General features: G+C 38.6%; 1 protein-coding gene across 1 annotated transcript in view; it reads right to left on the bottom strand.

Moving 5' to 3' along the window:
• The window catches only part of P2RX7 (purinergic receptor P2X 7), a 414,468-nt gene that overhangs the window by 119,226 nt on the left and 267,838 nt on the right, over positions 1-27,404 (bottom strand). Inside the window, exons 6-7 of the mRNA XM_044068649.1 lie at positions 12,681-12,761; positions 12,447-12,588 (exon numbers count right to left, since the gene is read on the bottom strand). Of these exons, the coding sequence (XP_043924584.1) occupies positions 12,447-12,588; positions 12,681-12,761 (223 nt within the window). The remainder of the gene's footprint in view (positions 1-12,446; positions 12,589-12,680; positions 12,762-27,404) is intronic.

The raw sequence follows: 27,404 nt of genomic DNA, 5'->3' as shown, positions 1-27,404 counted from the left end.
ACACTTTAAATCACTTTTGCTGCTTCACATTCCTGGGACGTAGCAAGTATGCCTTTATACATACTTGTGCAATGGTTTGGAATATCACCATAGCTTCTTTTCTTTCACATACTAATCACATACTAATCCTCTCAAAACATTCAAATCCATCTGAAGACATCTGTATACCAAATTCATCTCACTGCATCTTTCATCTTCCTTTTAACTGAGTCCTTTTGCCATCTGTCCACTTCATTGTTGGCAGTGACCAGGCAATTTTATTTTTTTCTCCTTTTTTTGTCTGTTTTCCTGTTTGCAGGAAACTTGCTAAATATGTGTTTGAAATGACAGATAAGTATGTAAAATTCTTTGTAGTATACTTAGTCTCAGACTCACCTGAATACATGGAAAGCACAGTTGTGTAAGTAAACTTACCATGACAGGAGATGTTCTAATAGATCACCATTGCAGTAGCCTAAGCTACATGGGTCCTACCCTCTGCTCCAGCCAACCTATCAGAGCTTTGAGCATCTTTCCTGCAGTCCACTTGACAGAAGCTTACATTGAGCTCCATATAAAAAGCAGTTGGAGCACAAAAAGCTTCAGAGAATTTTTTGCCTAGGAAGGAGGTAAGAGCCCTGAACACTTATGTTAGGAAACAAAGCTAACTATAAACTGTATATAAAAAGGTGAAAATAATACCACCCTGACAACAAAAAGAACACCAGAAAGAAAAGGGGGGGAACAGGAGGGAGGGGATGGCTACCGCAACAGTGTTCTATTAGAACATCTACTGTTACGGTAAATTTACTTACACAACTGTACTATATTCAAAACACTGATCACCATTGCAGTAGTCTAAGCTACATAGGTAGATTACCAAAGCTTAGAGGGGGAAGGAAAACAGAGAGGAGGCCAATAACTAACATGTCAAGAGCCCCTGGAAAATGGCCCTAAAAAAGGCTTGTTCTGGACCTGGAAAAGGAATCTAGTTTGTAGTGCTTTCTGAAAATATGTACAGATGACCAAGATGTTGTCTCTTTCTAGAAAGTCTCCAATTAAGCCATTGCTCTTGTAGAATGAAGTGTCTTTTTATGGTGATATATTAAAAAGAAATAGCATGAGGCAACCACCTGGAAATAGTCTGTTTAGACACAGGTGCCCTTTCCTCTTACCTTCAATGAAGGTCCTTCGTAAGAGACTAACAGCTGGTCAGCTTTCCTGAAAGGTCAAATTTTGTCTAGGTAGTATCTGAGCTGCCTGCATACATCCAGAGAATGAAAAAATATTTCCCCCTTGCTCTTTGGATCAGGAACAAAAACTAGGAGATGAATATTCTGGCTTAAGATAAACTCTGAGATGACTTCAGTCATAAAGGTAGGATTTGTTCTCAAAGAATCCCTGTCCTTATGAAAATGAGGTAGGGTTGATTCACCATAAGAGTGTGTAACTCAGACACTCTCCTAACAGATGTCAGAGTAATAAGCAAAATAGTCTTTCATATTTAAAAAGCTCAAATCAGCCAGATGAGCTGGTCGAAAAGGAGAAAAAGCTTTTCAAGCACTAAAGTACCAAAGAGGGGCCATCTGTTTCCTACGTGGAAAATATGCAAAACCCCTTTCAAAAATTGTTTAACTTTAGCATTATTATAAAGGGGGAGCCAAAGGCAGAGAACTAAAAATGGCTGGCAAATGTACATTGATAGAGTGCAACAAACCATTGGACAGAAACTCACAAAAATAATTAAGAACTAGGGGCAGATGGGCCTGAAGCATATCCTGGTTCTTTGAATGGCACAAACTAGAAACTATTTCTCAATTGCACAAATATGATTTTCTAGTAGCAGGCTTTCCTTGCCTCCTTTAGTTTGTGATGGTATCCAGATTCATAATCTTGTCACTTAACAATTTATTACCCCTTATTCCCCATTTGAGTTTTCCAGTAACCTTAGATTTAAAAGATGTATCACATTCCTATAGATCCAGATTTCAGGCATTTCTTAAGGTTTTCTGTGTCTGGATTACCGTGTCAGATATTCTTAATGATCACTGCTGTAGATTGAGAGGGAGCAACAGACGTACACACATTTTCCCCTGCAAGGTCAGCTCTTTTGACTGAAATAGTATCTCAGAATGAGAAGGAAATATTTTCCTTTTCTTGTCTTAAGATTGCAAAGGCAAAGAAAAAACAGTAATAAGTTGACATCCCCTCTCTGGGCCAGTAATCAAGGAACCTGAATCCTCATCAGTGACACCTGGAGAGGGACATTCACTTGGAACAAAAATGGATAACCCAGTATCTCCAGATGCAGCTCTTTGCATCAAGCACAATTGCCCTTAAGAGCACACAGGGAAAACAATCAGTCTAGGGTCTTGATTTTTCTATCTGTCTCCCTCCAGGTCCCCAGTAAGACTCCCTACTGGCACAGCTATAGAGATGAGACCTCAGCCAAGTGTCCAAATCAAGTTCTCCAGAATCCTCTCTGTGAAACCAGTGCTTTGTGTCCCTGCTCCAAACAGCTGACATATACACACACTGTTTGAGATTTGATTTACACACACACACACACACACACACACACACACACACACACACACACACACACACACACACACACACACACACACCTGGGAAAGGCTGGCACAGATTTACTAGCTATGCCTCCTTCCGCCCAGACTATAAAGTAGTTACACCACCACCAGACACTCTAAGGCTCTTGCAAGGGTGCCCATTTATACTGAGTGAAATTAATATTAATACAAATGGTAGTTTGACCAACAGCAATGCTTTCATGAGAAGTCAGAGCTTTCACCAAATATAAATAAGTCCACTTAGAGATTAAAATATTCTCTAAAAAAACAAAGAAAAGTTTAAATACATTTAATAATAAATAAGAAAAGAACACAAAAATACCATATAATTATTTACAGTAAATACCACAGTTTCAATCACAATAAATATTAAAATAACATAGATGAATAGATTCACACAGATACAGAAAAAACAGTACTTACCCTCTTACTGTAATCTAAATATGTCTGAGTCATATTTGTATTAATATGTTTTGGATTTATACTTGGTTATGGTACTTTCTATTTTTTGTTACCTATGTCATCCTAATTGTTTTTGTAATTGGAGCTTTTCTCCTCGGGTCTCCACTGAAAACGGGCTCCTGGCCCAGCTGGACCAACCCGGTTAACAAATGTCAAATAAATAATAACTAAATAAATAAAATACACACACATAGCTTTGCTCAGATCTGTTCCAGCTTCTGGAAGTCATAAAACTATTTCAAACCTCCACCCTTCCAGAGTAGCAATTAGTTCAGCCCAAAGACAATACAGACAACTTCCTAGTATAGACATTTTGTTTCTGGCTGTACTGAGAACTGTAAGATGCATTCTTTATGGTCTAAGCCAGGTAATTTAATTTCAAGCTATTTTTAAAGTTAAGTGGATTGAGATTAACTTTTTCTCTTCCAGTATCCTCTGTTAAAACATATACATTTAAACAGCTACAATAATACATCCAAACATGACCGACTCTTACAAGCTGTGGAAGATAAAATATTTATTTCCAAAAACAACACACAAAAAACTTCATAAGTGTTTTCATTCATTCAAAGAGACTTCATCAAATAAAAACCATCCTACTACACCTGTGACTTGTTGATATTACTCATCCTCAAAATGCACAAAATTGTTTTCCATCACCAATTCTAGTAGCTCAACTACAAGGGAAATATTTTCCTTTGATAGGGATGAATATAGATGTAACATTTCTTGAAAATATTGTCCATACTCCACCTTAGGGTTTGTAGAAAAGAGATCCACCACATCAATGGCTAAAAAAGGCAAGTGCCTTTTTCATAGATTTTGTTTAAGTTTGTTTAAAAAATCCTATGAATCCTTCACCAAGTGAGGTGTATTAATTACTACTTCCTTTACCCATTTATCTATTAATACTGCCATGGGGTGGGTTTTTGAACCTTTTGCTGATGGTAACACAGGCCAGTTTGGTAAGGGTTCTATATATATGATAGTCTAACTTTAAGCTATGTTTCTTTAAGTGTGGAATTTTATTTGATTAATTAATTGGTTCCAATTACTTTGATTGGAAGTATATAAAGAGTTGTAGTAGGATGGTTTTTATTTGATGAAGTCTCTTTGAAGGGAAGAAAGTGCTTATGATGTTTTTTTTGTGTGTTGTTTTGGGAATAACTATTTTATCTTCCACAGCTTGTAAGAGTTGGTCGTGTTTGGATTTGCCTTATTGTATTTTTGGTGTGCCACTTGTGATTTGCTTTACAATAATACATGTATATTTCTTTTTCTGTCCAGCAGGGCACAATTTTGGTACTTTTTTAATACAAGCAGCTTTACAAATATATTTTTCAACACAAGCATCTGTATAAATCAGTTTGATGTACAATATACTAGCTGTGATGGTATATGTTACACATCCACTACCCTACTTCTCCTGGCATAGCTGGAAATACCTCACATCATCACATCTTTCCCCTTTGAAGACTCAAGCTACATTTTCAAGTGACCCTTGAGAAATGTTGTTTGAGAGGAATAAGCCTATCTGAGAATACATTAACCCATACCCTGTCTTGAGAACCCATCTGCAGTGGTATTGCTGACCCTACTACAGGGCTACATTGTCATACCATATGCCTGCAATCCTAGGCTCCACCTTAGTAACTTGGAATTTTGCTGGCTGGCTTAAAGTAGCCATAGATACCCCTCAGACTCCTCCTGCCTCCTACTGCAAATACTCAGTACCAGGGTCTCCCTATCATGGTAAGATTTCATCATGTTAACATGGTACAATTTGTGCCCCTGCCTTCTGCCTAGCAGTTTTACCATGTATTCAACACCACTGACCTTCCTTACCACTTTGAAGGGTCCCTCCCAAGCTGCCTGCAGCTTATTGTGTCTGACAGGAATGGGAACCATAACCTGCTGTCCCACAGCTTACTCTAGGGCTCAAGCATTACTGTCATACCACGCCTTCTTCTGCTGTTGGGCTCCTCCCAGGTTCTCCTGGGCCAAGTCCATGAAATCCCTAAGCCTTGGCCTGAGGTTTAGGACACATGTCAAAACAGACTCCTTGTGGGATTCACACTGTCCATCCCATGCATCACAAATCAAATCTAAATGCCTCCTCACCCTATGCCCATACAAGTCAAAGGGTGAAAACCCTGTGGATTCCTGGGATACCTCTCTGTATGCAAACAGCAGATGGGGCAAATATATGTCCTACTCTCTCTTAAACTGATCTGCAAATGCCCATAGCATGGTCTTTAGTGTAGAGTGTAGCTTCTCCACAAGACTATTAGTCTGGGGATGGTAGGGGGTGATCTTTAGGTGCTTCACCCAACAGCACTTCCACAGACAAGCCAGCAGGTCTAACATGAAATTGGCACCTATGTCAGTCAGTATTTCTCTCAGGAAACCTACCCTGCTGAAAATGTCTGACAAAAGCATTTGCCACCTTCTCTGCCTCTGGAGGACAGAGCCACCATCTCAGGGTATCTAGTAGCATAACCTACTACCACCAGGATATAATTCTTCCCTGTAGAACATGGGGTACTCAGAGGCCCCAAAATATCCATAGCGACCCTCTGTAATGGCTCCTCAATCACATACAAAGGCATCAAAGGAGCCTTGACCTTGTCACCTGCCTTGCCTACTTTTTGGCACTGCTCACAGGTCCAGCAATACCCTGTTACATGCCTTGCAATCCCAGGCCAATAGAAGCTCTGCATAATATGTCTCTTGGTAAGCTTTACACCCATATGACCTGCCAATGGAATGTAATGGGCTATGGCTAGAAGTGCCAGATGGTAGGCTCTAGGCACTACCAACTGCTGTATTAACTTACCCTCTAGCCCTCTCTCAGGGGTCCACTCTCTATACAGTAACGTTTTGTTCCAGTATACAGACTCCCCTTTTCCTTGAGAATCAGGTGCCTCCTTAACTACCTCCCTCAAGCCTCTTAATGTAAGGTCTGAGAGCTGAACCTATCTGAACTCTATCTTTGTAACTCTTCCCAGCTGCTCCCCTTCCACAGGAAATCTGGTACCTCTGACAGCGGTGCCTCACTGTCTGCCTGGGTACTACCACTCACCTCTGCCCTTGCAGTCACTCTGTCAAAGGGAACATCAGTACCTACCAGCAGCTGTGGCTCACCTTCAGGCTCACTGCTATAGGGTAGCTCCCTCCCTGAAAAAGCTACCTCACCAGCCCTGGCTTAAGCTGTGGGGTCTGTCTGGGTCTCCCCCAGGCTACTAGATCCACACAACTGTCTCCAAGCCTGACTGCATGCACACAAGGTACTGCATTATCAAAATCATTCCCTATCTGGACATCTGCAGGGATAACCTCAAACATACCTACTTGCTTGCTTCCTTTTCCACCCTCCCAGTCAAGGTGAACCCTGATCAAAAGCATATGGAATTGAGTCTCTCCTAAGGCTCTGACTGGAGTGGACTGGCGGCCAAGCAAGTACTGTTCCTTTTTAACCACTGCAGGCTTCACAGAGGTTATGTCAGAGGCTGTGTATCTCTTAGCAGTGGCCTGATTTCCATTCACTAAGATCAGATATAAACTATGGTGATAGTTTGGTACCCCTGTGGTCTCCAGACAACTTTAACATTGGCATACTATTAATCCCACTTGCTGACTCCCCCACCTTTTGTTCCCCACCTTGTTTCTGTGGACATCTATATGATACATGGCCCCACTGGTTACATTTAAAGCATTGAACCCTTGATCCTGGCTGTGTACCTGAACGAGTGGCTTCCCCTGTTACAGGTGGACTCTGCTGGGGTGACTTAGGCTACCCACCATGGGTTTCCTTATATCCATGTGCAGCACTGGGTATCCCTTTCCTGTGCAGTGATGCTCTGCTTGCTAAGTAGAGACTCACGTTTTACCCCAGCTCTGCAGAATTACACTCTCAGTCTGCCAACCAGACTCTCATGTCCTCAAGCAAAGTGCTAAGGATGTGTTCCCTCACCAAAAGTTCTGTCAGCCCTTCAGAAGTAGTGACCTGACACCCACTCATCCATCTAGGAAAATAAGTGCTTAACTCAGCAATATAATCACACACACTTTCATCTGCCTTGCGTCAGTGCTCACAAAATGTTTTTGTATAAGCTCCATAGGTTCATAGGTTCATAGGTAGGTACTAGGCTATCTGCCTGAGGGCATTTATAAGCCCAGCCAGAGTGTGTCAGCTTTCGCTGCCCCATTGATTATTCAACTGAGCCTCTGTCAAGCAGAGCCAATGAAGTGATCCCAGGGGTGTATTTTCTGTTACCCATCCACTCGTTAAGGCTTCTCTTGAAGAGTGTTAGTGAGGGGCTCTGCCTAATGTAGTTAGGAATTTTGTTCCAAATCATGGGGAGTCTGTGTGACAGGAATCTATCCCTCCAGCATGTTCTATTCATTGTTGTGGTGAGGTTTAGCTCACTAGAGTGTGTGGCTCGCAGTGACTTGGATTTCTTTAGGTGGAGCATGTCCATCAATTCTGAGTTGGACATGGCTTTGTAAGTCAGGCAGAGATCACCTCTGAGTAAGCGATATGCCACTGAGTACAGCCTGAGATTTTTCATTCAGGCTGCATAGGACATATGTTTGAGGCCAGTAATCCTCTTGGTGAGGTGCTTTTGTGGTCTTTCAAGCTGTTGGAAGTGTCTTGTGAGGTACATCCCAAATGGGGCATTGTACTCTATGATGGGTCTGATGAGTGACGAGTAGAGGGGCACTATAACCTCTTTATTTCTTGATGCGAACCCCTTAGTAGTTAGATGGGCCACATAGAAGGATTTCCTAACTACTTTGGCATTAACTTAAAACATACAAGCAAACATTACTTTACCTTATCATAGTTTAATCAATCTCAGACAATTTAGAAACAGCAGTTGCAGATTTACCATGGAGTAAGGGGGTCAGGAACTATACTCAGAGCGCTTGGTCAATATTATACTGTTTACATACCCTTTCAAATATATAAACAAAACTATCAAAATTATCACCCTCTGTAAACCGTGGAAGACATTTCCTGACCATTATTGCTTCTGGAGTTTGGTTATTCCCTTTCCCATAACCTTCATGACCTTGACGAAGAGTCAGCATTTCCATCTCATGTTGATGCTGAATCTCATTTTCTTCAGTCTCTAAATGCCTCATTCTCTCTGCTGATTCTACTTTGACCTCCAAATGCCTCAGTCTCTCTCTGCTGATTCTAATTCCAAACATTTGGCCTCGAGTCCAAGTCTCTTTAACTTCAAATGGATTTTAAGTCCTCTGAGGAAAAGGTGAACTGTCCTGTTTCTGAGGGCTGTACATCCGCATCACCAAACTGGTTGTCCTCCTGGTTACTGGTCTGAGCTACGACTAAGGCTGAGCTACTTTCCTCTTTAGTCAGGCTGGCATACACCAGTCCTTTGGCTTCACATACCTTGGCCAACTGGATCTTTGTCAACTTGCCATAATCCTCTGCTAAAATATTTGCCTACTTTCCTTGACTAAATTAAACTAAAAAAAAAAAAATAAAACTGTTGTGAAAATGAAACTCTATATGTTTACCTTGTGGCTGCCAAGAATAAACACACCTTTAGTGACAGCTGCTTACGGGCTACAAAAGTTTATTTGATATCCACACCACTACTCACCAATATGTGATGTCCCTACTCTGGGCCAGTAATCAAGGAGCCTGAATCCTCACCACTATCACTTGAGAGGGACATTCGTTTGGAACGAAAATGGATACACCCAGTAGTTCCACATGCAGCTCTCTGCATCAAGCACAATTTTCCTTAAGAGCACACAGGGAACACACTCAGTCCAAGGTCTGAATTTCTCTATCTGTCTCCCTCCAGGTCCCCAGTAAGACTCCCCACTGGCACAGCTATAGAGTTGAGACCTCAGCTGAGTGTCCAAGCCAAGTTCTCCAGCACCATCTTTATGAAATCAGTGCTATGTGTCCCTGCTCCAAACAGCTGACACACACACACACACACACACACACATACACACACACACACACACACACACACACACACACACACACACACACACACACACACACACACACACACACTCTTTGTGATTTGATTTTCACATACACACATACACTCACACACGTGCACACATCAGGGAAATAGGTACAGATTTACTAGCTATGCCCCCTTCTTTCCAGACTATAAGGGGGTTAAACCACCACCAGACACTCAAAAGCTAGCTACTCTAAGGCTCTTGCATGGGTACCCAATTATACTGAGTGAAATTAATATTAATACAAATGGTAGTCTGACCAACAGCAAGGCTTTCAGGAGTGACAGGAGCTCTCACCAAATATATATATGTACTCTCAGAGATTAAAATATTCTCTAAAAGACTGGCCACAATGAGAAGTTTAAATATATTTAATAATAAATAAGAAAAGATCATGAAAATACTAAATATCTATTTACAGTAAACACCAGAGTTTCAATCACAAGAAATATTAAAATAACACAGATGAATAGATTCACAGATACAGATAAAATAGTACTTAATTAATCTCACTATATTTTCCTGACTGATCTAAAGAATTACTATTCCCTGGTTCACTTACTAGAGCAAGGCAAGACAAAGTAAGTGAGAGGTCCTTCTTTGTCAGGTTCCAAAAACAGACTGCAATGAGACTTCAGTCTCATCTAGTACTAAACATTATTTTTCTCCAAGATTACAGAATGATATCACATACCTCTGTGCATCTGACTTCTGGTTCCCATGTTATCCCCGTTGCTAGAAACTGCCAGGATTTAGCAAATATATGTCAATCATACACACACATAGAGTTTTGCTCAAATCTGTTGCAGCTTCTGCAAGTCATAAAACAATTTCAAACCTCCACCTTTCCAGAGTAGCAATTAGTTCACCCCAAAGACAATACAGAAAGCTTCATAGTACAGACTTGTTTCCTCTGGCTGCACTGAGAACTGTAAGATACAAGCTTTATGGCCTAAGCCAGGTAATTTAATTTCAAACTATTTTCAAAGTTATTTGGATTGAGATTAACCTCTTCTCTTCCAGTATCCTCTGTTAAAAACATATATATTTTAAAAAGTTATAATAATACATGTATATTTCATTCTAAATGTATATGTTTTAACATATACATTAAAAAAATTACAATAATACATGTATATTTCTTTTTCTGTCCAGCAGGGCATACTGTCAGTACATTTTTATCGCAAGCAGCTTTGCAAATACATTTTTAAACACAAGCATCTGAACAAATCATGTTTGATATAAAAATGACATATAATTCATTACAAAATTCCAGCTAACTGTGCTGGCATATGGTACACATCCACTGCCCTAATTCCTTTGGCAGAGTGGGGAGGTCACAAAAACATATACATTTAAAGAGTTACACTATTACTTGTTTATTTCTTTTTCTGTCCAGCAGGGCACACTACTGGTACATTTTTAACACAAACAGCTTTAAAAATACATTTTTCAACACAAGCATCTGTTCAACCCAGTTTGCTATACAAATGACATATAATTCTTTACAAAATTCCAGCTAGTTGTGCTTGAATATGTTACATATTCACTGCCCTACTTCTCCTGGCATAGCTGGCAATGCCTCACATTGTCACAGTTTTAACTGAGGATACTGGAAGAAAACAGGTTAAACTCTATAGCTGTGCCAGTGGGGAGTCTTACTGGGGACCTGGAGGGGAACAGATAGGGAAATCCAGACTCCAGACTGACTGTGTTCCCTGTATGCTCTTAAGGGAAATTGTGCTTGATGCAGAGAGCTGCATGTGGAACTACTGGGTGTATCCATTTTTCTTCCAGGTGAACATCCCTCTCCAGTGCCAGTGGTGAGGATTCAGGCTCCTTGATTACTGACCCAGAGTGGGGATTTCACAAAAACATATACATTTAAACAGTTACAATAGTACATGTTTATTTCTTTTTCTGTCCAACAGGGCTCACTGTCGGTACATTTTTAACACAAGCAGCTTTACAAACACATTTTTCAACACAAGCATCTGTACAAATTAGTTTGATATACAAATGACATATAATTATTTACAAAATTCCAGCTAGCTGTGCTAGCATATGTTACACATCCACTGCTGTACATCTCCTGGCATAGCTGGCAATACCTCACATCATCATATCAGTCCATTGGCAAATCTGAGTAAAGCTGTCCTATCTATAGAAACAGGAAAGGAGACTAGAAGTTTATTTTCTGATGAAGTACACACTCCCTAAACAAGGTTTAACTCTTAGGCACATTAGACCCCTCAACCAAATCCCTGTCCTGGCCAAGTGAAGACCCTTCACTTACCCCTTCCACTGACATCATCAAAAGTGTCTCTCCACTGCCCACAATGGGCACCCCTCCAGCTGAAGAGAATATGGCTATCCCCAGTCTTTGGTGGTTTGGAAGGCTACAAAAAGAGGATGGGGAAAAAGATGTGTGGTTTTAGAAACAACAAGTGACCACAGCAAAGTTACCCACCAGGGGCTGAGGCAAATTCAGAAACAGTCTATCTCCAAAATACTCCTTACAACTTTCTTCTATTTTGGGGCAGGGAAAGGAAGTATGCAGACCAAGGGTTACTCTATAGGTAAGCTGTGAAAGGGAGCTGGAAAGCAGGTAGCGGAGCCTGGATGAGTCATTTAAGTGACTGGCAGAGAACAAGTGGTTTTGAGGTAAGTAAATCAATGATGGCCCCCTACAAGTACAAAATCCTGTCCCAAACACACAAAATGTTAAAATCTGAGTAACTTTTTAGTCAGACTTAAAACTCTTCCTCACAAAATGTTTACACAAGCATGAACATGACAGTTCTCATAGAAATGCAAAAACAGTCTATTTTCTAGCAGCAATATATTTTTACAGAAAAAACACCAGTTTTCCTCATACAATATTAGACATAGGAAGACTTTATCAAGTGGAGACTTATCTGCCAGCTCTTGAAGGATTGCTAGCCAATTGTCTATTAAATGAGGCCTGCTAAAGAAGCACTCACTTCTGCATCAAAAAAGCTCTGAAGCCTTTTTGCACTCCAACTGTTCCATGTGAGCTCTTGGCAGTTGGAGCACAGGAAATGCATCCAAAGCTCTGATAAACTGGCTAGTTCAGATGGTCAGACCCATATAGTTTAGGCTACTGCAGTGGTGATCTATGCATTGGACATCATCTCATTTTCATATCCCTATACATAAACATTTTGCATACAGTAAATGTTTCATGTGCTATCTTTCTTTCTACATACAAACATGCATACATGCGTGTGTGTGTGCGTGTGTGTGTGTGTGTGTGTGTGTGTGTGTGTGTGTGTGTGTGTGTGTGTGTGTGCAAATATACATATGTTTATACAAATAATCCAAGTACACATTCACATCATATAGGCATGCACTCAGGAATAAATAATGTTAACCAACCTCAATAGCCATATCCGAAAAATTTTCTTTTGCTGCTTCGAGAATGGCTCCTAATCTGAAAACTGGGCAGTATGGATCTCTCATATGATGAAATCTACATTTCTTTAGGTAGGATTCATTAAAATTAGGTAAAATGTTTCTCCTGTAGTACCAAAAAAGAAATAAAACATATTTTGTTTCAGTGGCCACTGAATCTTTATATAATAATTGTGAATCATTACTTCATATACGTACCTAGTATACTGGAATTTTGGAAACTTAATACTGTTTTTCACTAATACGGTGAAGTTTTCTGAGCTTTTTAAGACTGCAGGTCTAGAAAGGAACAAATTAGCAGAAAAAAGTTAAAAAGAACCACATCTTATTGTTTCAATACTGATGTGAACAAAATACTGTAGTACCAGTGATAGCAAAATTACTGCACAAGACATTTTCTTTACATAATCATTTCATTTGCAGTCCTGTACTCTGGAGACTATGCATCACAGATGAGAGATGTCAAATTAAAACAAGTTTCCTTACAGAATTTTCATGAGTCAGCCAACAGTTTGCAAATCTTTTGGATCTAAGACAATCTATGCAATGGTACAACTGTCGTTTCCCTTTTAGTATTCGTAGAAATGTCCCTTTAAGGCAATCCTTATACCTGTTTAGTGGATGAGAGTTTACAAGTAATTGAACAGGCTGATTCATGCTCATATTTATGGCTTACCCTTAATATTTGTCATTCAAAAGCATATAATTAATTTTAGTATTTCACCATTTAAGCAACCTGCCCAGAAATATCCAGTTAAAAGAGTAAATGCTGAGATAATGCCAATATTAGGTAAAGTATTGCTCTTAACACTTTATGTTATTTTTTATTCTGTATGTGGAAAGTTATTTCAGCAAACACATGGCATTGCATCATGCTTTTTTATGCTATTTGACAAACATGTACTGCCTCAAGATCTAAGTACTGATTGCTGGTATTCAGTGCTGGATTATAAGGTGTTTTATTATGAAGTTCCAAGCTCTGCTCAGTGATAAAAGTTTTAACAAGCATAGGCACTCCTTACAGGCATTTCTAACTCTTGAAATTATAGATATCTGCTTAGCTAATTAAATATAGTTTCAGAATAGTGATAGCACCCCATAGGCCAGGGTTTCAATGGTAAACTACATTTTCAGGCACACCACTGAAAAAAGGGAGCTACAGGAGTTGGTGTGTCTGTCTTCATAAGAAGTCAATTCACTTGCAGACTCTTAAGGCAGGGCAAAGACCTTGAACTCTTCCATATCCTTCTCACAATAAAATAAAACTCAGTACCACATCATAGTAAACTATCGACCCCCTTTCCATGTGCATTTATATCACGTTATCGAAAGATGAAAATAGCAAACGCTATTTAATCGAACCTAAAATATCTAAACCACATAATATCAAACATTCAGAACAGCAAATGTTTTCCTTGGGAAAAAATTTGCTACTCCGAAACACATACACACAACACAAGCACACCTAAAAAACATCAAACCCCACACATACACTTATAATCCTACAACTAACCCTATACTAAACTATACATACACTATCTATCCACTTACCTTAACCCAAACCCTAACCCTAAGGTCGGTCACTATCGCACGCTCACCTAACCCGCACCCTAACCCTAACTCACTTAACCCGCCCCAACCCTAACTCACTTAACCCACGCCCTAATCATAACAACCACACAATCGCACACTTTACCTGAACCTGAACCGTAAATTTCCACTACAGCGCTGAAAATAGCGAAGCCACAGAACCGGACAACCAAATTCTTTCCCTAGGAAATAATTTGGTGTTCTGCAGCTTCGCTATTTTTAGCATTCACTCAAAACGGGTCGATATTAGAACATATAAAGTTTTAAAACTTCGATGTTCTGATATAGACCCTTTCCATGTCACCTGCAGCCCATGATGTATGTCTACACAAAATGGCACTATCCCTCTTGTACCAAACGCTATTCTCTTGGGTGACCAACTATCCTTCCATTAACTGAAAAACCTACACCACCATCACTTCATTAATGCCATCTCCTTAGACCAACTAGTTCTAGTCACAACTAGGGGTATTAAAACAGTGGCTTTGGTTTTCACCAATACAGTCCCTCCCCCCATGCCAAACACATTTAGTTGCCACATTACTGATCATATTTGATCACTGTTCAGTAGCATTCACTATTAAGATAAAACTGGATCTGCCACAAAGTCCTTCTGTCTTTAGAGACTACTCTAAGGCAAACCTACTCCAGATAACTGATAACCTGATGAAATTTCATCTCCCTCTTCTCAGTGACCCCATCATGCATGCTGCTACAGTTGCAGACAATTTCTATGCACACCTCAAAGCATGCATTGAGGGATTAAGTCCCCTTAAGACACAAATATAATGCCAAATTCAGGAATAAATCCCACTGATGGAACCCTAGTATAAACAAACTATACAATAAGAAGAAGAAACTCTTAGCCCACATGTCTGAACTTAATATCCAATAGTTTAGAGGAGAACTCAAAAACAATCAATAAAGAACTCAGAAGCAAAATCAAATTCTCCTAAAGTAAATGTGAACAAAAAATTGTCATCCATGCTAAGGATGACCACAAACTATGTCAGAAATCTTACAATTAATGTCCAGCATTGCATAGAACTAATACATAACAACAACACTACATACTCTTCACCTGAGGACATAACATAATGGCTGACAAATTTAGCTCAAAATATACTCCTCTACCCCCCTAGCTTTCCACAACAAATTATTGTGCCCATGCCACTCTATCTGACTACTTCTGAGCAAGTCCTGAATGCTTTCTTCAAGGCCAGAAACACAAGCTCTGTGGGCCACAGTAATGTGCCTGGATGCCTCCTTGTAAGTTCCAGACACTGTCTCATAGATTGCTACTAAGCCTATTTAATCTCTGCCAATACACTGGATTTGTAGCACAGGTGTGAACAACTGCTGTAGTCAGCCCATTCTACAAAGGGGGAACCTACTACTGATCCTGGGAACAATAGACCTATAAGCCTCAGTAGCCTTATTCGTATAGCAATGGAATATATAATTATGGAATTTATTAACAAGGATATAGGCAGTCTACAAACCCCAGACCCAAGCCAGTATGAGTTTGTAAAAGGTGGATCTTGCCTCCTGACCTTGGCGGACTTTTATCAACAGGTCACTGATGCATTAGACACAGGCAAATCAATTCTCACTGCCTGAACCTGGCAAAGAATTCTGAGACCATTCCACTTTCTGCCATTATCAATAAGCTAATCAAACTGAATGTAAATCCCTATTTTGCCTGCTGGATAACAAACTGGCTTAACAACAGTACCCAGTCTATTACTATTGGTGGCACACTGACAGAAAAGAGTAATTATCAGTGATATCCCACAAAGATTGGTCCTAGGGCCACTTCTTTTTGGTATTAGTTTCTCTGATGTCAAAGCTAGCACCAAAGGCATGTGGCTGTGTTTGTGAATGATTGCAAATGTATAAACACCTCATCTGACTTCCAGATTCTCCAAGAGGACCTAACATGCACCAAAATGGTGCCTGGACCATGGTCTTAAACTAAATGCCAAGAAATGCTACATTGTATCCTTTAGCAAACAAGGGCACTCATCCACCTACTACATAGGTAACACTCATCACTGAAAGTTGACTCAGTCATCAGGGACCTGGGCACTTTCAATGATAATGAACTATCCTTTGATCACCATTTATCCACTGTCATTTGGAAATCTTTTCACTTGTACAGACTGATCAACAAGTGAAGATCATCAGGGTCCAAGGAAGTTGTCATCTCTCTCCGTTCCTCCCCCATTATGCCTGTAATAAAGTATAATGCTCCTTTCGCATGCACCTGTTTAACTATATGGCTCGGCTAGAGAATCTACAGCTTTTCATCACCAGGACAATCAAGAGCATGTCTTCCTTGAGTTACAATGATTGCTTCAAAGTGTTTTTTTCTGTTTCTTACAGACTGTTGAGAGGGAACCTCTTCAAAGGATCCAGTCCTATATGACCTCATGCTCATCCACAAAACAAATGTTGTTGTTGTGTCTTTCAGCTTTTCCTGGTTAGGGGTCGCCACAGAGGAACTCTGGTCCGCTAATGATTGGCAGTAGATTTTTACGTGCTGAGTTGCCGGCCGTGATGCACAACTTTCAACGAAGATACACCCATTCACGCATGTCTCCACACAGAAGACGCTCTCGCTGAGAATCGAACAGGACAACGTCTTACTGTGAGGCGACAATGCTACCGCAGCACCAACACCGCAGTTCCTCATTCACAAAACAAATAACATCCTAAATACCTGCTCAAGCAATCTACATTTTCCGCGAAATATAAATAGGACCTGATGGTGAGATAGACACCTCTCCAAGAGAATTCCTCTTTTATGGAATAGACTTCCACTGGACATAAAACCAAGTAACTCCCTGATCTTCTTTAAGCATAACCTGGATGAATGGATGGACAATTGTATATACACATCAATTCTGGCTCCTCAAGCCCTTACTGAAAGTGTCAGTGGGTGGGAGAAAACAGATACCGCAACCTTTTAGCGCTTTCATCCAGTTTAATAAAATTGAACTTCATCAGAAAAACACACCCATAATAATTACATCATTTAAATATCTACAAAACTTATCACGTTTCTGTTCCAACCAAGAGAAAATGTCAAAGCCCATACTTGTATCACAATATGTGAATTATACTGAATTAAAAAAATAAATAAAATATATAATATTGCTTTATAACCTTTGTGCTTGTAAAAAGCATTTGATGTTTATCATGTCATTAAGTCCAGGAAGCTGTTCTGCATTCAACAAAATTTGCCATAAGGTTTCCCTGCATTCTAAAATCACTTTGAAATCTCCACTAAATATATTATATATTATTTAATTTTTTTATTTCAGTGTAATTCACATATTCTGATACAAGTATGGACTTTGACATTTTCTATTGGTTGGAACAGAAACATGTGATAAGTTTTGTAGATGTTTAAATGATGTAATTATTATGGATGTGTTTTTCTGATGAAGTTCAATTTTATTAAACTGGACGAAAGTGCTAAAAGGTTGTGGTATCTGTTTTCTCCCACCCACTGACAGTTTTTTACTTGGTTTCTTCGTTGTGTGTGTGGATTTTCCTTATTGAAAGTGGTCAAAATTTGGTATTTAATACACCTTGGGTCGACTTCTTAAGTCCTCACTGAACTGGGTTTTAACTGGGTATTAATTATTTACGTCTGTGGGTATTCACATTTTGGTGTCTTGGGGTTAGGCTGCAAATGTTTCTACAAATCAATAACCTAGAATTAATCTAAGAATCTCTTAGTGCAAGAATTCAGGACAAAGCCAGAAGTAATGCGGGGGGTGGGGCAAAGGCTCAAAATCAGGGACAGATTTTAAATATTGCTCTTATTAACTTAGAAAGTTACTAGAATGACAGGATTTGCATTGTCATGCATTTTCAGAAGGATACGTGAAGGATATGAATCAAAAATGTCTGTCATTACTTAGAAACTTCAATCCTAAAATGATTTGCTGGTAAACTACAGGGAAACAGACCAAAAACATGAGGCAAAAATCTGAATATTTGAGAGGTATCTACCAAAAGCTTTCAGATATGTGCACTATACACCCAGATGGTTCTCAAAGATGTGATCCCACAAATGAGTGTTTGACATTTCAGTCCAGACAAGCACAATGTGTGTCTGGAAGCATGCTTCCAAGCTGGGCTCAGCATAGCATGTATTGAATTTGGCCCAGCAGTTAACAAGTCGAGGGGGTTCTGAAAAATCCTCTACCATCCCTGGATCATGGACACAATCTGTGACACTCAGCTCTCTTGCCCAGTATCCCTGGATGCTGTAAAGCAGGGAGATTTGAAATTGTCAGTAGTCAATGGCTTCTCACTGGATGCATGTGGTGGGACTGAGCCAAAACTACTTATAAAAGAAATGGTAAAAACAACTGAAGATAAGATAAGACTATAGTTCATTTTTTTGTTTAAGGTGGTGCCTTTGTCAGTAGGTAGTACGACTTCACAAAAAAATGACTTAGTAACAGTACTGGAGTACATTATAGCCAACATACACAGACAGACACAGACACACACACACACACACACACACACACACACACACACACACACACACACACACACACACACACACACACACACACACACAAACTCACTCAATCACAGATGATCAGCAGATAAGATGATTAAAATGATTGTACAAGAATCACGTATAAGTTGTTTATAGTAAATATGTTGTTTGGAAGACTATAGTTGAAAGTCAAGAAAATTTGTTTAACAGTGTAGACTTTAGAGATAATAAAGGGGTTATGTGATATGAACCTACTTGTCTATCACCTATCCCTTTTTAATAATCCACCTTATCCTTTAGGCGGTTGCAGGGACACCAGACTCTTTTACCTACAGCCACTGGATGCAAGGATTTGAACCTCATTTTGGGCAGGGCACTAGTCCATGGTAGGACATGCACATTCACTAACTCATACACTGCAAACATTGCTTCAGGCAGTTTGGAAGATTGCCAGTCAACTTACTGTATAACTTTCTGAAGTAGAAGGAAACTTAAGAACTCAGAAAAAACCCACACTGACACAAAGAGGAAAATTAGTATATACCAAGATTATATATTCATCACTCTGAAGGAGGTATGGGCCTGCTCAAAAATGGCGGTATGTGTAGATCTGCAATCTTGGGGCTTCATACCTATCACAGCTATCAGCTAACCTCATCAGATCCAAACATGGTAAAAGTTTTAAAACATGAGGAGAAGAAGTCTAAAGTGACATCTTTGCTCAGTTTAGCAGAAGCACTTCAGAATAAAGAAAGAATGGAAATCAAATCAGAAGTAGATCAAAATCAGACAGCAACTGAATGTGCCAAAAACCAAAAGAAACAATATAAGGAAAATGATCAGATGAGATGAAACAATGAAAAATCCACAAATACAATGGAACAACCTCATGCTGACCATGATCTGATGCAGGAATGGTTAAGGAGAGGTGAACTGAAACCAAATGATCAAAGGCTAATAATGGCATCCCATGACAGTGGACTATGTGCATGTTGGTTTATAAAGTCCATTGAAAACATTGGAAAACAGAAAATGCAAGTTCTGTAAAACAGAACTGGAAACAGATGTGCGTCTTGTTACTGGGTATGATACACTCATGGCAAAGGGCTTGTATATTGAAAGGTATAATAATGTGGCAAGACCACTACCCTGGGGATAGTGCAAACTCTACAGTATGGAAGTATCTGAGAAGCATTGGAAACACAAACCTCAAAGCATTGTAGAGAATGACAAAAATTATATAATATGGGATCCCCTATTATCAACAGTTCAAAATCAGATGCAAGGAAACCAGATATAGTAGTCCATGAAAAAGACAAAAGTAGTAATGATTATTGAAATTGCTGCACCCAATGATTACAGTGTCTTATGTACAGAGAGACACAAAATCATAAAATATCAGAATTTGCAGGCAGAAACAAGGGCAGCATGAAATAACGATATCCAGACAGTTCCAATAGTAGCAACAGGTCAAATAAATAAACAATTTACAGTTGTACTTAAAAATACTACCAATAAATGTATCTCCAAATGAATTACAGAAGGAGACAATTCCTGGCACATTGTATGTGCTACGAACAGCACTATTCACAGGTAGGTAATAGGCTATTAGCCCAAGGGCCTAAGTAAGACTAGCCAACAAGGTTCCATGGCTTACGCCACCCAAGAAAGTTATTTTCCTGTGCCACTGTCGAGCAGAGCCACAGAAGTGATCCCCAGGGTGTATTTCCTATTTCCCATCCACTCATCAAGATTTTACTTGAAGATTGCCAGTGAGGAACTTTGCTTGACATAGATGGAGTTTTTTAAGACAGTCAGTGTAGGGCATCTATTTGAGGCCAGTAATCCCCTTTGTGAGGTACTTCTGTGGCCTTTCCAGCTGCTGCAGATGTCTTGTGAGGTACATTCCAAAAGGGGCATTGTACTCTATAATGGGTCTAATGAGTGTTGTGTAGAGGGGAACAATGATCTCTTTTTTCCAGGATGAGAACCGTTTTATGATGAGATGTGCCATGTAGAAGGACTTCCTGACTACTGTGACAATGTGATTATCAAAGGAGAGACTACTGTCCACCTGGGTCCCAAGATCTCTTATCACACATTCAGTGTTAAGTAGACTGCTGCCTATGTAGTAGTTCATGGGTACAGAGTTTTTACCAAAGGGGATGACTATTCACTCTTTGGCATTGAGCTTGAGGCCATGGATCTGACACCAGGCATTTGTCTCAGTGAGGCCCCACTGTAGGATGTCCACATAATTTGGGGACTCGACTATGGCTCCTAGTTTGCAGTCATCTGTGAACTTCATTTGCCAGAGGCCTTCTGTGTTAGCCTGTACTTCAGAGAAGTAGATACCAAACAGGAGAGGTCACAGGACTGAACCTTGTGGTACTCCAATTGTCACTGGTTTGAAGTCAGATTTGGAGTCTGCAATTTTTACAGTGTGGGTTCTGTCAGTGAGCCAGTTGGCAACCCATCTTGTGACATAAGGATTGATACCTAGTTTAGTGAGTTTAGCTATACTTCCAGAATGGGGGATGATGTTGAAAGCCTTGGCGAGGTCAAGATAGTCTGTTTGAACCACCTTACCCTCATCTACAGCTTTGGTGACTACCTCAAAGAAGTCGATCAGTTTCAGGAGGCATGATCGGCCTTTCACAAACCCAAACTGGGTGGGGTCCAGACTTTGGAGGTTACCAGTGTCTTTGTTTATGAGTTCCATGATGATACATTCCACGGCCTTGCAGGCCAGGCTAATAGGGCAATAGTTCCCAGGATCAGTGGTGGTCCCCCTTTGTGGAGTGGGATAACTGTTGTTGTGTGCCATTCAGTGGGCACAAAGCCTGATGTGAGGCTATGACTGAACATGGTGCTTAGGTGGGGAGCCAGTTCGTTCTGAAGTTCGTGTGAAACGCAGACTGGGATGTTGTCCGGTCCCAGGGATGCTGTGTTTTTGGCTTTAGAGTAACACCAAGACTGAAACAATACTATTGTTATAAACTCTAATTGTACTCTGACTTAGGAATGGGGTTCATTCCCATAACTGTATTAGAAACTCAAAACAATTTGAGATATTAAACAGGGAGGCACAAAAAGGACATGCAGACTCTGCAAAGAGGGCACCCCTGCCAAGGACTGAACCAGAGGGCCTCTTGCTCTAAGGCAGCAGTGCTACTTATCGCACCACTATGCTACCTTAAGAACATATCCACATGTTCACAAATCAGTCTTTAAGGAAGTGTGGCAGTCTTGCTAGAACTGAAAATAACTATTGAATTGTTTTATATAATTTGATAAGGTGTCAATGACATGCTGGCTGGACGGTAGTTCTCTGTAAGGATGTAGTTAAGGTTACCAGTTGATCAACTTTCGATATAATTATGCAGAGTTTGTGGTTTAGTCTAAGCCTAAGTGACAAATATAGGTAGGTGGTCACTTCTGTAGTAGCCATAGTATTTGATGTTAGAATGTTATGAGGAACACATGCAAGAGCCCAGAACAGGGTATTTATTTTAACAGAATCAATAAAATGTCTGCCTGGACATGTTATGAGCTGAACTAGCCATCTACATTTAAATGTTGGTGGATACAGATCTGCACTGACCTTCTAGTCAACCCTAAGAGCTTCCACGAGTATGAATAATATTTTGATTGGCATGTGATCCATCATATGGTAGATTCATATGCATGATCTCAGTATTCTGAAGGAATGTGGCTACATGCCAAAGGTCTGTGTGGTCTCAGTTCTATGTCTCCAAGTATAGCTTTTCTACTTTTGATATATATGGGCAATAGGGAGATCATGTAGCCATTGATAAAATATTTTTATTACAGTAACAACTCCACCCGATCTTTTCTTAAAAGATCAGTTCTAAACAACTTCAGTGCTTAGAATGTCTTTTTACAATCAAGTATCAGTCACTTAAAGTTTATAGGAGGTAAACAGCTGTAAGAGAATATAACTGTTCTTCTGTACTGCATATGCTACAAATGTCAACATATATAAACCTCAAGGGTTCCAAGCCAGATAATACAGGTGATGAATGATATAATTAGTGATTTGGGAAGGGTGGGGTTGAGATGTATGCCATCACTTTTTTACTTTTTTAATTAAACATTATTAACAACATACAGAAAAAAGAAGGAAGTGATTAAGAAAGGGACATGGATCATGGAGGATATATTTTAAACAAAGAATATGTCATATCTATGAGGTATATTAATTTTGCTCACCGCATTGTTATACTTATTGCTACGAAATATGCACTAAATTCATATGACATACAAATCTAAATCCAAATCTGATAATTAATTTCTATACTAGACAGAATTCTCAAGACAATTTAACACAGGTAAAAGTCATAATTACAACAGCTATAGTTTGTAAATTAGTCAGATATTTAAAATATCTAATTCTGCAGCAAGTTGAATATCCAACTCTATTTAAAATCTGAAAGATTCCAGACTCTTACTAGGTTCAAAACTGCAACATCAGGTGGACACAGACATACAGGGAGCAGATAGGAGGTGAAGTTGGACAACAAGGAAAAAGAAATAACACTTAATGGATAGAAAACAGCAGTGACAGTAGTGCAAAAGTTAGTACACTTGCACTAGGTGGTAGAGACAGAAAAACAAAGAACAAAGGCTGCTCGTATTGTTGGTAGCTCAGGTGGATGTAAAAGACTTCATGACACATGCCAAACAGAGTAGTGGTCCTTTATTTACCTGCTATTTATATGGACATTATTTACATATTTACATTTGCATATAGATCTATACATATTTATAAGTTTACAAAATTACTAAATTATTTGCATAACTTCCTCCTTGTAGATTCTATTTTTTCATTTTTATATATTTTTCTGTGAACTAGACCCCCACTTTTTTCTCCATAACCACTATCTGATTTTTTTCTTAATATTACTGACAATATCCATTTCCCATTAAACATGATCTCATTTAATCTCTCATTCCAAATCACCCATACTACATAAAACAACTTTTTGTCCAGTCTTATTTTACATTCTTTGTTTCTATTTTTATAATATCCATGTTTATTTTAGTACTATTGTTTAACTTTCAAAAAAAATTTCTTCACACAATTTCCCATAATCTACGTATGACACCTCTGACCATCCCTACCTCCACACCTGGTAATCCAAACCCTTTCTGCTTCTCTCCCATTCAAACAAGTTTTATAAGATCTCTCCTATCTAAACTCAAACCCTGCTGTCTGGCTGCTGATGTACTCCCTAACAAATTTCTGAAAATAGCAACCCCATCTATAGCTTACCCCATATCCATCTTGATCAATCGTTCTGTTTCTGAACACTATGTCCCAGTATTACGGAAAGTATCCCACATCATCCCTCTCCACAAAGATGGTGCTTCTAAAGACCTATCCAACTTCTGCCCAATAGTCATTATTTCTCCCCTTGCAAAATTCCTTGAAAAATGTATCCATAAACAACTGCTCAACCACTTGCTTTCCAACAATCTCTTATCAAATTCACAACATGGTTTCAGACCCAAACATAGTACTTCCACTGCTCTAATCCCATTTACTAACACAATTCACTCACACCTAAATCAAGGCCAGGCAATCTCCTCCATCTTTCTTGACATGTCTAAAGCCTTTGACACTGTGTCTCATCAACTTCTACTCAACAAACTCTCAACTTATGGGCTCAGCTCATCATCTCTGTCCTGGTTCCTTAGCTACCTCTCGAATAGACAGCAAGCAACCAAATGGCAAAATTCTCTTTCCTCCCTACTTCCCATCTCAGTGGGCGTCCCCCAGGTTCAATACTTGGCCCTCTCCTCTTCATTCTATTCACTAACAATCTTAGCTCTGCAACCTACTAAGCAGACATTGTTCAATACGCTGATGATGCTACCCTTATATGCTCTGCTCCATCACCCTATAAACTTCAATTAAAAATGCAATCCTCCTTCCAAAGCATAGAAAAATATCTATTAGAACATCAACTTATACTAAACCCTAATAAAACCAAATGAATAGTCTTTGAAAATAAAAAAGCCAAACCTTGCCAAGTCCCTCTGTCAATTCACTCCTCTAATGGAACCATCATCGAACCCATTACTGACACAAAACTATTAGAGGTCACTAAAGATAAGAATCCAACTTTCACCAAACATGTTTCCCTTACAATTAAAAAAGTACACATCAAACTGGGCACCTTATACAGGGTAAGACCATATTTCACCCACAATGCCAGACTTGCCACTGTCCATTCTCTCCTGCTACCCTCCCTCCTCTATGGATCTCAAATTCTTACCAACATTTGAAAATCTGACCTAAACAACCTGGAATCTTGCTAATAATAAGATTGCCAAATTTGCTACAAATGCCCCACACAGGACACACCACTGTTCTGTCCTCTCCCAATTACAATGGCTCGAACTCCCAAATCTTCTATCAACCAACTTACTATAATCCACAAATTAATAAACCAACCCACCAATTGTCCGGCTCTTTCCAAGTTGGGTCAACCCACTAGGAATAACAGGACCCTCAGATCCTCAAATAAACTACTACTAGAGAGATCCCTCTCACACAACTATCATGGGGACTGTCTATATTCCCATAAGATTTCCAAACTCTGGAACACTCTACCCCAACCCATTACTAATTGTCCCCACTATCCTGAGTTTAAACAACAACTACTTAAATATCTAACAAACTTCTGGCTCTGCTTCTGCCATACTCCTGGCTAATTCCACTATTCACATCTTTCCACCCTCCTTCTACCTTAAAGGGGTTTTCTCTTGCTGCTGCTTCTATCTGACTGTCCTTTCTATTCCTCTCACTTATTTTCTCCCAATGTGCTTCTTATCAGTCCCACTACTGTAATCTCCTAACCATGGCAAACTAGCTATTTCCCTATATATGCTACATGCCTAATTATATTGTGAAACTATATTTTTTGACAACAATTCAATTTATTTTTAACTTTGGATAAACTCTGTAGTTGAATTTACTGCTTGTAATAATTTGTACATGTCGTATACTGTACTGTATGTCTGGAACTTTTCAGACACTTCCCAGTTAATAAATGTAATAAATAAATAAAAAATAAATACATAAATAAATTCTCTACTCTTTTACATTTCACAAAAACATGTTCTGTGTTTTTTTCTAAACCACAATACAAACATATCCTTTCTCTTTTTTAAAGACGTATTTACTTTTCCTGGTAATTTCTTTATTCCCAGTCTCCACAGAAAATCCTGACATTCGACTTTATTACTACACCACTTATTTCTTTCTTTTATAGATTTAATCTTTTCTTCTGGTAATTTTTCCCATGGGTTAAAACAATGGGATTGTAACTTTATATTCTTACACCATGTTTTGCAATCTTCTTTTATCTCATGAATCTTTATCTTCTCCATGTTTATTTTTTCTTGATAATTTTCTATTTCTTCATTAACACATTTTTTTCTCTCTTATTTATTTTTATCTAACAAAATTTTTCAAACGTAATCAGTCTTACTACTAATTTCTCATTTCTCTCATGTATCCATATTAACACTTAATACTACTTTAATGAAGCTACATATACTACTGGATTTAATAATTCCAGCCCCCTTTATCTTTATTCATATATAATACTCCTTGTTTTACTGGATTTACTCTAGATCCCCATATATATGTAAAAATAACTTTTAATAATTGTTTTTCAAACACTGTTGGAATCATAAACACGCTTGATAAATATGCTGGCTTTCCCACTGATATTGAATTTATTAAATTAGCTTTTTTTCTTATAAGATAATCTATATGTTCTCCATAAACAACACATTTATTTTAATTATTTTAAAATGTTTTCCCAAGGTGTTCCACTTACTGATTTATTACCAAAATGTATTCACAATACTGAACTTTCTTTTAGTGTAAATTGTATTCCTCCTGTCTTTATCCTATCTCCCAAACCTTTGCTTTTATCTTTATTTAATGCTATTCCTATTTATTTTAAGTAATCTATTACACAAAATATGGCTTCTTTCATCCATTAACTATTTTAGTTATTATAATAAAACATCTGCATACGTCATCAAAACTGCAATATCTACACCTGTTTGAATTACATTTTTTGCATTTTCCATTTTATAATCCACCTTACTTATTACCATATTCATAACTAAAGAAAATAATATACCACTCATAGGACAACTTTGTCTTATGCCATTACTCATTCCTATTTCATTACTTAACAAATCATTTATAAGAATTCTTATCTTATTGTCACTATACACTGTCATACAAACCTTTTTAATTCTGCCACTAAAATTATATGCTTCCATTAATTCTCATAATGTCTTATGCTCTATCAAATGAAAAGATTTATTAATATAATTTACCATAAATTTTACATCATCTCTTCTATTTAAAGTATCATCCACAATTTCTCTTACTGTCATTAGCAATTCTTGATATCAATCCCTTTCTTTTCATACCATATACATTTTCTTCCATTATATTTTCCATCTTATTTTCCAATATTTTTTTAATTATCTTTATAAAAAAATCTTATAATCTGTATTATTTAGTAGTACTGGTCCCCAATTTTTATATCTTCTTTTTCACCCCTTTTCCATGTAAATTTTAATATTCCACTATATGGTTCCTTATAACAAAAAAAACTTAATTTAACCATTCATTCAAAACATGCAACAAGTATTCGTTTTGCCATTGCATTAAATACATAATACATGCATAAAAATACATGTCGTTTTGTGTAAACATTCAAACTAGTAAAAGCATCAACTCTCTATAAATA

Source organism: Protopterus annectens, chromosome 4.part0 (genome assembly GCF_019279795.1).
Source record: "Protopterus annectens isolate FY-2018-M chromosome 4.part0, PAN1.0, whole genome shotgun sequence".
Taxonomy (NCBI): domain Eukaryota; kingdom Metazoa; phylum Chordata; order Ceratodontiformes; family Protopteridae; genus Protopterus; species Protopterus annectens.
Note: the sequence above shows the minus strand (reverse complement) of the source record. Positions and strands in the feature narration are given on the sequence as shown.